At 44.4% G+C, this 12,360-nt stretch overlaps 1 protein-coding gene across 3 annotated transcripts in view; it reads left to right on the top strand.

Moving 5' to 3' along the window:
• Positions 1-2,688: 2,688 nt before the first annotated feature.
• Positions 2,689-12,360, top strand: part of CD109 (CD109 molecule) — a 148,956-nt gene continuing 139,284 nt past the window's right edge. For 2 of the 3 annotated variants that reach the window (XR_009762180.1, XM_061623137.1), the window contains exons 1-2: positions 2,689-3,320; positions 4,283-4,443. Coding sequence is in view for 2 of the 3 variants with exons in the window: in XM_061623137.1 (XP_061479121.1) it covers positions 3,211-3,320; positions 4,283-4,443 (271 nt within the window). In the remaining variant the exon portion in view is untranslated. Of the gene's footprint in view, positions 3,321-3,586; positions 3,703-4,282; positions 4,444-12,360 lie in introns of those variants that run through there. The other variant, XM_061623138.1, reaches the window with a different exon arrangement.

Raw genomic sequence — 12,360 nt, forward strand, 5'->3', positions numbered from 1 at the left:
GACGGGCGATATCCGCAACCTTCGCACCAGGCAGGCAAAACACCTTGCGGTCTACACGCCCATCACACACCCCACTGTCTATGTTCCTAATGATCGAATCACCCACTACAAGGATCCCTCCACCCCCTGGAGATATATCCTCGGCACGAGAGGATAGCTGCTCATCCCCCAAGGAATGGGTCCCTTCTAAGGGATCGTTTCCCTCTTCCTCAGCTGGATGCTCTCCTTTCCCGAGACCATCGTTGTCCATGATAGCAGGAGAGCTATCATCATTGGAGTGGGACACAGCTATAACGTCCCTGAAGGCCTCCTCCACACACCTCTCTGCCTCTCTCAGCTTTTCCAGGTCTGCCACCTTGGCCTCAAGGAAATGAAGTCATTCCCGGAGAGCCAGGAGCTCATTGCACCGAGAGCACACCCACGACTTCTGTCCAACAGGCAGATAGTCGTACATGCTGCAGGCGGTGCAAAACACTGGAAAGCCCCCACACCCCTGCTGGCTTCTTACCTGCATAGTTTTGTTTAAGGTTTATTATGTCAATGGGTTGGAGACTGCGGTTTAGTTGAGGTCAGGGAACAGACGCGCAGAGGGGGGGGCCCTGGCCTCCTCGCCCTGCTGCCGAACTCGCGCTGCTGCTTAACTCGCCTTGACGCTTCGTCAGCTGGGGCTCCCTCTAGCTCGTGGAGCAGGCTCCCCCGCTAGGGTGCTCTGACTTTATATGTGTGGCTGGTTCCTCCCAGCTACTGCTGCCAGCCAATGATGTGTTACTTGAGGCTGATGGCTATCAGCTGGGGCTTAACTCTTTAGTATTCTCTCAGGCTTCCTTCCTGAGTGAGGGGCGGGGCTGTTTAAGGTTTTGGCTGCTTTTAATCTCAGCAAGGGGCTGCGCCTTCCAGGCAAGTCTTTTGTGTTTGTTGTTTTCCCACCTAGAACAGCCTGACCTTTCTTTAACCTAGGGAAACAGAGCTTGTGGTTGTGTTTCAGGAAGGCTGAAGCTGCCCTTTTTAGCAAGGACTGAGCTGACTCTCTCCCTGTATGTATTGGTGGAGTTTCCTTTTACCCCTTCTCTCTGACTAAATTGTTTGCATATTTTTAGCACTGAATGTTGTCAGATCTTGAACCAAAACCTAATATTAGAGAAAAGGAAAGCTGAGTGAACAACAAAACACTTTGATACTTATTTCATTTATTTATTAAAGAAAATTAAGCAACACCCAATGCCCCTATGTGAAAAAGTAATTGTCCCCTTAGACTCAAAACCTGGTTACACCACCTTTAGCAGTTATGACTGCAAACAAATGCTTCCTGTAGTTCTTGATCAGTCTCTCAGAGCTCTGTGGTGGAATTTTGGCCCACTCCTCCATGCAGAACTGCTTTAACTCAGTGACATTTGTGAGTTTTTGAGCATGAACTGCTTCTTTCAGGTCACGCCACAACATCTCAATGGGGTTTAGGTCTGGACTTTGACTAGGCCATTCCAAAACTTTAAATTTCTTGTTCCTCAACCATTCTGATGTAGACTTGCTTGTGTGTTTCGGATCATTGTCTTGCTGCAGCTTCAGCTGATGGACAGATGGCCTGACATTCGCCTGTAGAATTCTCTGAGACAAAGCAGAATTCATGGTTCCTTCAACGATGGCAAGTCGTCCAGGTCCTGATACAGTAAAGTATCCCCAAACCATGACTCTGCCACCACCATGCTTGACTGTTGGTATGAGGTTCTTCATGTGGAATGCAGTGTTTGGTTTTTGCCAGACATAACAGGGCCCATGTCGCCCAAAAAGTTCTATCTTTGCTCATCTGTCCATAGAACATTGTTCCTGAACTCTTGAGGATCATCTAGGTGCTTTTTGGCAAACTCTAGATGAGCATTCATGTTCTTCTTAGTGAGCAGTGGTTTCCACCTTGCTATTCTGCCATGAATCCCATGTTTGCACAGTGTCTTTCTGATGGTGGAGTCATGAACACTGACCTTGGCTGAGGTGAGAGAGGCCTGGATGTTGTTCTGGGGTCTGTTGTGACTTCCTGGATGATTTTATGCCTTGTTCTTGGAGGGATTTTGGCAGGACGGCCACTCCTGGGAAGATTCACTACTGTCCCAAACCTCCATTTGGTCAATATGGCTCTTACTGTGGTTTGGTGGAGCCCCAGAGCCTTAGAAATTGCTTTGTAACCCTTTGCAGACTGATATGCATTAATAACTATTTTCCGGAGGTGTTCAGGAATTTCTTTTGATCGTGGCATGTGGCTTTAGAACCTGTGGGCTGGCAACTTCAATCTGACGGCAAGAGCCAAAGTTAGTCAGATTTATATTGGGCAGGGCTGGCCCAAATCAGGCCTGATTGTTTACCAAGGTATTCAAACCTCTGGTCCTAATAATCCCTTTCATTGGGTTGAGTTAATAGGGGGGCAATTACTTTTTCACACAGGGGCATTGGGTATTGTCTAACTTTCTTTAATAAATAAATGAAATAAGTATCAAAATTTTGTGTTTTTCACTCAGGTTCCCTTTTCTCTAATATAAACTTTGGTTCAAGATCTGGTAACGTTCAGTGTCAAAAATATGCAACAATGCAGAAAATCAGACGGGGCAAATACTTTTTCAGGGCACTGTACATCATAGCATGTTGTAAACCATCTAAGCGGCAACACCCTCCTTGCTTCCCAGCTTCTGACTCAACAGAGAGACAACGATCAGATTTCTTTCCACCGAGCAGCCCAGCTTCTTTCAAGCCTTCCTCTCTTTGACGGGATGGGCCTGTTTGAAACGGTCGCCTTCACAACCGCCAGAAATTTTGCCTGAGAGAGCGCCGTACACAGACAAACTCGACTTCCCACGCACTCACGCCTCAAAAGCTGCGGCGGCGGCTTTAGTTGTGGGGAAATGCCTCCACACGGCCTTCTCCCATCCCATTCCAGGGTGGGGAAGACTTGTGGGCGTGAAAGGTGCCTTCCAAGCCACCCGCTGCCATCATTTGGGCAGGAGAATAAGAAGACTCAGCGGAGTCCAGAAGGGGCGGGGTGGAGCTAGCCTCTTTGGGGAGAAGCTGCCGCCTCACCTTAACCACAAGGAGCGTCTTGTACTGCCCGAACAGGCGCGCTCCTCCCTGCTGCGGAGTCTGAAAGGACACGGGAACGCTGTGGGGAAGAGGAAGAAAAAGGCGCGAAGCGGCATCTCTGCAAAGCGGTTTGCTAGTTCCAGGCACAGGATGCTGCCGTTGCCAGACGCTGTTCCCGTTGCTCGGAGGGGCTCCCTGCTGCCCACCGCCATTCACCTCACTTTGTGCCTCCTGACAACGACCTGGGCCGCTGCGTCTGGGTAGGAACTGAAAGTGGCTGGGGAGAGGATGTGGGTGGGGGGGAGCACAGAGGAAGGAGGGAACTGTTAGGGACGGGTCCCCTCCTCGCGACTGGGGTACTACACGGAAGGCATGGTCTTGATTTGAGAACGAGGATCCGAACCAAATCCTGCAGGAGTCCTAGACTGCATATTACCTCCCGCTCTGTTTCTCTGGCAAAACCCAGTTGCACGCTCGGGAGTTTTGGTGGCCGCCAAGCCATGTACTTTTCCCCAGCTCTGAAGTTCATCTCTGGGAGTGCCCCGCGGGGATTCTGGTACATTTAACGATGGTCATTGCCACCCTCTACGTGCTTCCTCGGAGGTATGCCTTCATGGGTCCAGGGGGCTTACCCTCCAGCCTGTAAGTACGGGAGCACAGGACGGTTCTTCTTCTGGACGCGCTAATGCAAATTGCAGGGTTGTGTGTATGTGGGAGGTCAGAGGCCTGAGAGGGGATGATTATGGAGATATATTAACGTTACCAATAGATGGGGCAAATGTTATACCATGTTTCTTACTTGCAGTATGGTACTTTTAGCAATGTGTTTATTCTGCTTGGCATACTTGTGAGGCCTTCACTGCTTTGTTGCCCAATAACTCCTAGTTAAGACTTGTATCCTGTATCTACATATGAATCAAGCTAGATATGAGTTAGGAAGCTGCCTTATACGGAGTCAGACCATTGGCTCATCTGCCTCAGTACTGTCTACAGATAGGTAGCAGTTCTTCAGAGTTTCAGATGAGAGACATCCACAGCCCTACGGAGAACGGAACCAGGGACCTTCTCCATGCAAAGGAGATGCTCAGCCACTGAGCTATAGCCTTTCTGTTTAAAAGTAGAAAGCAGTCACAAATTCTCTTGTTACCTGCTGTAAGGTAACAGTGGTAGTATGTATCATGCTATGGGTTTGATCTGTTTTGTTGCTTCTTATGATTTCTAGGCCCACATACCTGTTGGCAGCTCCCAAGAGCATCAGGCCTGGGGCAAATGTGACTATTGGAGTAGCTCTGCTGAAGGAGAGCCCAGAAAAAGTTACAATAAAAGCTGAAGTGATCTATGCAAATAACTCTGTACTACGTGGGGAAGCTGTCTTTAAAAGAGGTGAGATGACTCTCTTGGCCTAAAACGAATGAAGCATATATCTTCAGTGGTTAGTCTTGTCAATTACAACACAGCCCTGTGCATATTTAGACAGAAGTAACCTCCACTGTGTTCACTGGGGTTTGCTCCTGAGTAAAGTATGTTTAGGATAGTAGCCATAAAGATGGAATCTGTTTTAAGGAGCTATCTTTGGTGAGTTGAATTCAAAATGCTCGAAATAGACATATTGTCTGCCTAATGTCAAAGTTCCAAAGGGGCAAAATCAGTATGGTCAACTAAATATTTTAAGGGTGAAATTATTTGCTGAACTCTTAATGGTTTATATGTATAACCAGTCTTGAATTCTGTCTATTCCTTTGATTTTGGCTGCCATCCTCCCACCCCCCTCCAGACCTGCCCCTCTGACACCTCTGATTGTAATCCTGAGTGAGATCATTGTAATCCTGAGTGAGATCATTTTCACACTGTTTCTGCTTGGGAAAGACTGATGTGCTCATGATTTTATTTTTTTTACTAATGTGGGGACAAGGGAAAGAGTTGGAAAGAGCTCTTCCAACTGTGGCAAGGAAGCTTTTTTTTTTTTTTTAAGTTGAGGAACTGGGTCAGAAGAACTGTTTCAGAAATCAACCATGCTCTGTCACAGGATGGGCAGAATTAACATTGGCAGGGTCTCCTTATCCCCCCCCCGAACCTTGGGTTGCCTCACCTCAAAAAGGATACTGTAGAGTTGAAAAAGGTTCAGAAAAGGGCAACCAAAATGATCAAGGGGATGGAGTGACTCCCCTATGAGGGAAAGTTCCAGCATTTGGGGCTTTTTAGTTTAGACCAAGAAAAGATGAGTAAGTGGTGGCAAGATAGAAATCTATAAAATTATGCATGGCATGGACAAGGTGGATAGAAAAAAGTTTTTCTCCCTTTCTCATAACACTAGAAGGGCAGAAACACACACACTGTTCTGCCAGTTCCAGTGCATCTCCACCTCTCTCGTCTGAAAATGGGGGTACACAACGCTAGTCAAACCCTGTCACGTTGTACTGTAAAACCTGGTGGAAGCAGCTTGAGTGCTTTTTTTTAAAAAAAAAATCAGCTTCAAAGAGATTTCACAACTGATCAGCAGATCAACCCATTTCCCCTCCAGGTGTGGCTAATGGAAACGTTTTGTTCTGGCAACTAGTGTGTTTGCAGCCAAACTTGTGGACATTCAATGAAGGTGAATGTTGAAGATTCAGGAAAGACAAAAGAAAGTACTACTTCACATAGCACATAGTTAAACTGTGGAATTCGCTCCCACAAGAGGCAGTATGGTCACTAACCTAGATGGCTTTAAAAGAGGATTAGACAAATTCATGGAGGAAGAGGTTTTTAATGGCTACTAGCCATGATGGCTGTGCTCTGCCTCCATAGGCAGAATCAGTATGCTTCCAAATACCAGTTGCTGGGAACCACAGAGGGGAGAATGCTCTTGCACTCAGGTCCTACTTGTGGGTTTCCCATTGGCAACTGGTTAGGCACTGTGAGAACAGGATGCTGGACTAGATGGGCCATTGGCCTGATCCAGCAAGCTCTTACGTTCTTATCTGCCAACCAGAGCCAGATGCAAATGATACATAATTATCTGTTCAAGAACAGGATTCCTTTGAGTGTCTTCTGAGCCTCAGTTGTTGTTTTTCAGTACCCTAACTGAACAGATCTCACAGTACTTTTAATCCAAAAGTCCATTCCTGGTTAGCTGAAATGAAAAAAGCTAATTTAGGTGAGAAATGTTATTCTGTTGCTGTGGTTAAACAACTGGGAGTCAGAATTGTCCATTATCTACTGAGCTGTCCCCTGTATAAAGAGCCGAGGGCCAAATTTCTTCCCCCTATTATTGGCCTTTTGTCATGCAGGCCCCTTCTGGAACAAATTAGTTTTTTGCTAGCAGGTAGAGATATGTTTCTAACTTGTCAAGTGGCAAATTTTGCACTTGCCGCAGGCAAAATTAGGTCCAAATATCAAAAGCAAGTAACAATCCAGGCAAAATTAGGTCCAAATATCAAAAGCAAGTAACAACTCTGGCCTGGTCATGTCTTTGGTAGTTTTTTTTTCGAATCTGTGTCTGGAATGTTCAATTCTGCAGCAGACTAATCTCTGACTCGGGTTTTTAGGATTGTTATGGCCACATGGCCTCTAGTTTTAATGGTTTAATCTTGTAAAATGTTGTATTTTAGCTTTTGTATATAAATGTGTGTCTGTATTTTATTGTGGCGGCCAATGGCCATGAGCAATAAAGTTATTCATTCATAACATATTGCTGATCTACTGCAGATTACCCAAAGACCTACTAGTAGATCCTAATCTACCTTCTACCCACTTGCTCTATGTTTATTCTGAGGCGGTAGTCCAGGATCTGAGGTGTGCTTTTCAGGAGCATAAGGACTGGTAGGCTGCCTCACGTACTCCTGAGATAGGACCAGAATGCATATCTGCCTGGGGCTTTTAAGAGCCCACAGTTTACTGGGTTAACATCACAAAACATCTGAAATGCAGTACTAGTATGCCTTTTGCACAGTACTTCAACTTCCTTTCAATAGGATGATATGTATTTATCACATCTGTGTTTTGTCATTGCTTCAGGAAGCTCTTATATCTTCGCAATTTTATTTAATTTTAAGGCCTCCTTTAATAGTAAAAAACCCCTCACTTTCACAAAGTAGCTTACAAAAATGCAACATGATACACCTATGTACATAAAATCATCAATAAAAGACAGAAATAATAATACAACACCCCAGCCCTCTCAAATATAGTATCGTACTACAACAAAACCATCAGTAGAATAAAACAGCTCTAGAAAAAGCAGTTGAAAACAAGTACATCTTTAGGCCTTTCCTGAACACCTGATGGAGCCTGTCAAGGGCGCAGGTGGCAATGCTTCCTAGGGATGTGCGGCCACTGCAGAAAACACCCTCTCCCTGAAAAAACAGCCCTGAAAGAAAATGATTATCCTTACAAAATCCTTGGGGAATAGTGATTTGCTCAAGGTGATCCAGTGAACTTCATGGTAAAGCAAGGGTTTCAACCCAGGCCTCTCAAGTTAAGCATTATGTCAACTACACTGCACTGTGTGTCTTCCCAATATAAAAGATTGGGAGTAGGACAGCTGTGCCGCTGCTTGCCTACTTTTTGTGTGCTCCAGAGCAGGAAAGAATGAATCTATAGGCTAAAAGGTTTTCAAGAATTCCTGTTCACTTACCATGCAATCCTGTATATGTTTGCCCAGAAGGAATCCCCACGATGTTCAGTGGGTCTTATTCCCTTGTAAGTATTTTTAGGGTTGCATCCAAAATGCAACCAAAAGCCTATGTGTTTCAGCAGAGGAACAACAAGCAGTGGGACTGTGTGCCACATGTAATTCAAATTTTTATTTTTAGACTGGTTAGAATCATAGAATAGTTGAGTTGGAAGGGGCCTATAAGGCCATCGAGTTCAACCCCCTGCTCATTGCAGGAATCCAACTTAAAGCATACCCAACAGGTGGCTGCTCAGCTGCCTCTTGAATACCTCCAGTGTTGAAGAGCCCACCAAATCCCTAGGTAATTGGTTCCATTGTTGTTCCTCTCTAACAGTTAGGAAGTTTTCCTGGTATTTAGTCGAAATCTAGTTTCCTGTAACTTGAGCTCATTATTCCGTGTCCTGCACTCTGGGATGATTCAGAAGAGAGTGTAGGACATGGAATAATGGGTTCTACAGTGAGATATTGGTGGTGGTTCTTCAGCAGTCAAAACTGTTGCTTTCTTGGACAATATTTATGATGTCCCTGCTGTACAAAGTAAATAACTTTGGGAAGGGCCATAGTTCAGTAATAAGAGCATTTGTTTTGCATGCAGGGATCGGCAAGGCTCTGTCTTGTCTCCCATGCTATTTAACATCTATATGAAGCCATTGGGAGCTGTCATCAGGAGATTTGGAGTGAGGTGCCATCAATATGCAGATGACACCCAGCTCTACTTCTGTATTCCATCTGAATCAGGAGAGGCAGTTGAGATGTTGAACTGGTGCTGAGAGGCAGTGATGGGCTGAATGTGGGCCAATAAATTGAGGCTGAATCCTTAAAAGACAGAGGTGTTATGTGTCCAGAGTTTTCATGTCCGGGAGGTGGGGAGACAGTGTGTTCTGGATGGGGTTGTTCTCCCCTGGAAGAAGCAGATCTGCAGCTTGGGGGTACTCATGAATCCAACATTGTCACTGGAGGCCCAGATGGCCTCAGTAGCTAAAAGTGCATTTTTCCAGCTGCAGCTGGTTCACCAGCTACAGCCCCTTTTCGACAGAGATGACTTGGCCTCAGTACTCCATGCTCTGGTAACTTTCAGATTGGATTATGGCAATATGCTCTATGTGGGGCTGCCCTTGAAGATGATTGGGAATTTCAACTGGTCTAAATGCTGCAGCCAGATTACTGGCTGGGGTTCCCTTCAGAACATGTATAACCCATTTCAAAACAGCTGCACTGGTTGCCAATTTGTTTCCGGGCACAATTCAACGTGCTCACATTAAGTGTTTAAAGCCCTAAATGACTTAGGTCCTGAACATCTGAAAGACCACCTTTTCCCCTTTAGGTCTTCTTGGATATTGAGATCAGCAGAGTGGGCCATTTTGGTAGTTCAGCCACCCTCAGAAGCTCAGGTGGTGGCGGCGCGGAATAGGGAATTCTTTATGGCATCCCCTAAGTTGTCATACACAAGTGTGTCTGGCAACTTCACTGTACAATTTTCGGCCAATGCTGAAGATATACCTCCTTATTCTGGCCCTTTGACACCTTATATTTTTAGGACCCACCCTATTTTTTGTGACGTTGTGATTTTGGGTTGTTTTTAACTATTTTTAATGATGTATTTTAAAAATGTTGTGACCCCCCTGGGGCCTTTTGGGTGAAGGATGGGCAATACATTCAAATGATAACAATGACAATCCCCAATATCTCCAGGTAGGACATACAACATTCACACAGTAAAATGCAGCTTTGAAATTTTTAAGGCAAAATCTTGACATCTTAAAAACCACAAATGCATCCATCCTGTTGGTTTAAGGCAAAGGCCAGTCACTCCAATAGGGTCAGAGACAGCAGGAATACACTCAAAGGCAGCAGCTCCTCTTTATAAGGATCTAAGGCATGGGGGGGGTGCAGGACAGATGAAAAACCTTGCCCCTTAATGATCTAAACACAGCTGGACAGTGACAGGCCCTGTGGCAGACCAGACTTGAATCCACCTAGCCACCTATTGCCTTGATGACCTAGATGTCTTTTTCCCACCAGTCGCCAGTTACACAAGACACCAGTTACATAAGCAATGGGTTTACTGTTCCTTTAGGAAGGTGGCTATGTAGAGATACAGTTGTCACGTGGCAGTAACTATTTCTTGAAGACCTTGGTCCATGAGAGGAAAGAAGTACAGGCCTAACAGAGTGTCACCCTCTGGCTTGCCTTTCCTATGACTTTTTCTGCTAATAGTCAAAAGACGGAAGTCTTTGTTTTGCCTCTACCAAACAGCTTCAATTCCCCTGGGTGTCTTAAAAACACCTTCAGGCAGTTTGGGATTTCGGCTTGTAGGTGTAGGGTGGAAAACCATAAAGAGATAGACCACTAGGCTTAGATAACAAATTTTAAAAGTTCACTGGAAAAAAATTCTTAAGAAACAGGTTTTGACATCTGAATAGTTGCAGCGCACACACATAAATAAACTAATAGCAAAAGGATAAGAAAATAAACAGAATGAAACACATCCAGATATTCCTATCTAGGCCATCCCTTGTTTAGGTTTTTTAAAGCAATGCCTTACACCTAGTTTTCAGGCTGTCCAGCATTCAGCAGCTTATACAACATCTCTCCTCCAGCATAAAAATTTAAAATCTCCTCTTGCTACCCTAAGTTTTTATAACCAAACAAGAAAGCTCACCTTTGCCCTTTACAAAGACCTCCTTCTCCAGAAATGAAACTGAAACTTTTCTACATCCAGTTTGGATGTGGGGTATCTCTCTAACAAGGTTACTGATCTTTAGCTAAACATCTGACCTTTTGTTTTTAACCCTTCCAAAAAGCAATTAAATCCGTAATATTTATTTATTTAATTTGTATCCCACCCTTCCTCCCAGCAGGAGCCCAGGGTGGCAAACAAAGCACTAAAACACTTTAAAACATCATAAAAACAGATCTTAAAATACATTAAAACAGAACAGCATTAAAAACATTAAAAAAAACTTTAAAAAAGGGTTGAAACATTATTAAAACATATTAAACAATTCTGACACAGATGCAGACTGGGATAGGTCTCAACTTAAAAGGCTTGTTGAAAGAGAAAAGTCTTCAAAAGGCGTCAAAAAGATAGCAGACCAAATTATGTACAGCATTTGTCAATAAGTTATATTCCTTTAACTGCCATAGAGCCTTGCTTTCTTCTTAGCAGAGCTATTTGTCCCAGTGATATCACCTCCTGGGTTGGACCTTCAGATACTAACCTCTACTGCTACTTCTAGCTCTCTTCAGGCTTCCTAAGTCCTTTACCATTCAACTCCAACTGATTTCAGTTCCCATGGCTACTTTCTTTCTTCCTTTCACCCAATCACTACCATTTGGATGAAATGTCATCCTCTATAATTATGAGCCAATAAGATGAGGTAGAATGCCCACTAAATGACCAATTAAAATTGACCACTCTTTTGGTGCCTTTGATTCTGAATATAAAGCCAGCAACCTCCTCAAATATAGCCATCCTCTTGTTGATATTAGGCTACAGTGACAGTCTGATACTTTCCTGCTTTTAGTCAGCCTTTGATACAATGTATTATTCTTGCTCCTGCTGGCTGGTATATTTATAGTTAACTCTCTCCTTGTTTAAAATGATGCAACATTCTTATAATAAACTTTACAATAAACTTTACTTTTCTGTAGGCCCAAAGTTATCTGCTGAGTTTCATGGCTTAGTTGGGATTTGGACCCACGTGTCAGTGGTTCATGTGGAACACTCTGGCCAGTATATATCACTTTGGCTCTGTTATAGCAGTTCTTCTCTGCAACTGATATCTAACATCTCTGACTCTTCCATTATAACTCTTTTTTTCTCTTGGTAACCAATCTTGGGAGCATTAGTATTTTAATGTGAAAAACCACCACCATCATCTCTAAGATGCTTTGCAAACACAATGCTATATACACACTCCACCCTTAAATAAATCTTAATATGAGTACCTGATTTCAAACATATGCAGAAGTCAAGAGCGATTACCAGTTTTATACACCTTAAGATGAACTGAACTTTACATTGGTAAACTTTACATTGGTATACTTCACGGCTGCGAACTCTGAGATGGGAGGTGAGATGGCTAGAGCGCCGGTGGTGGAAATCTCGCTCTGAGGACGATCGGACATGGGTGTGAGCGGCTGCGGCAGCCTACCATGTGGTAATAAGGGCAGCAAAAAGGATTTTTTTGCTGCCTCTATTGCGTCTGCAGAGTGCTGTCACAGGAGGCTGTTCCAAGTAGTCTGGAGCCTGGTCGGTCCAGCTGCCCCGGAAGCGACGGAACATTTTAAGACCTCCTGTGATGAATTTGCAAAGCACTTTGCAGATAAAATTGATCGTATAAAGAGTGCTATTCCATGCGCTGTGGACACAGTGAGTGAGCCAGAGTCGGCCAGTGGCGTTTTGGTGGGTTGAGATCGGTTCCAGCTTATTCTGTCTGATGAAGTGGACAAGGTGCTTTCAGCCTTAAAGCCAACCACTTGCTTACTTGACCCTTGCCCATCGTGGCTCATTATGAGCTGCAAGGATAGACTGAGCGAGGGGATCAAGGTGGTGGTAAATACGTCCCTGGAAGAGGGAGTAATGCCATCAGCCCTCAAGGAGGCAATAATAAAACCAATTCTAAAGAAGCCCTCCTTGGATC

This window comes from Rhineura floridana, chromosome 4 (genome assembly GCF_030035675.1).
Source record: "Rhineura floridana isolate rRhiFlo1 chromosome 4, rRhiFlo1.hap2, whole genome shotgun sequence".
Classification (NCBI taxonomy): Eukaryota; Metazoa; Chordata; class Lepidosauria; order Squamata; family Rhineuridae; genus Rhineura; species Rhineura floridana.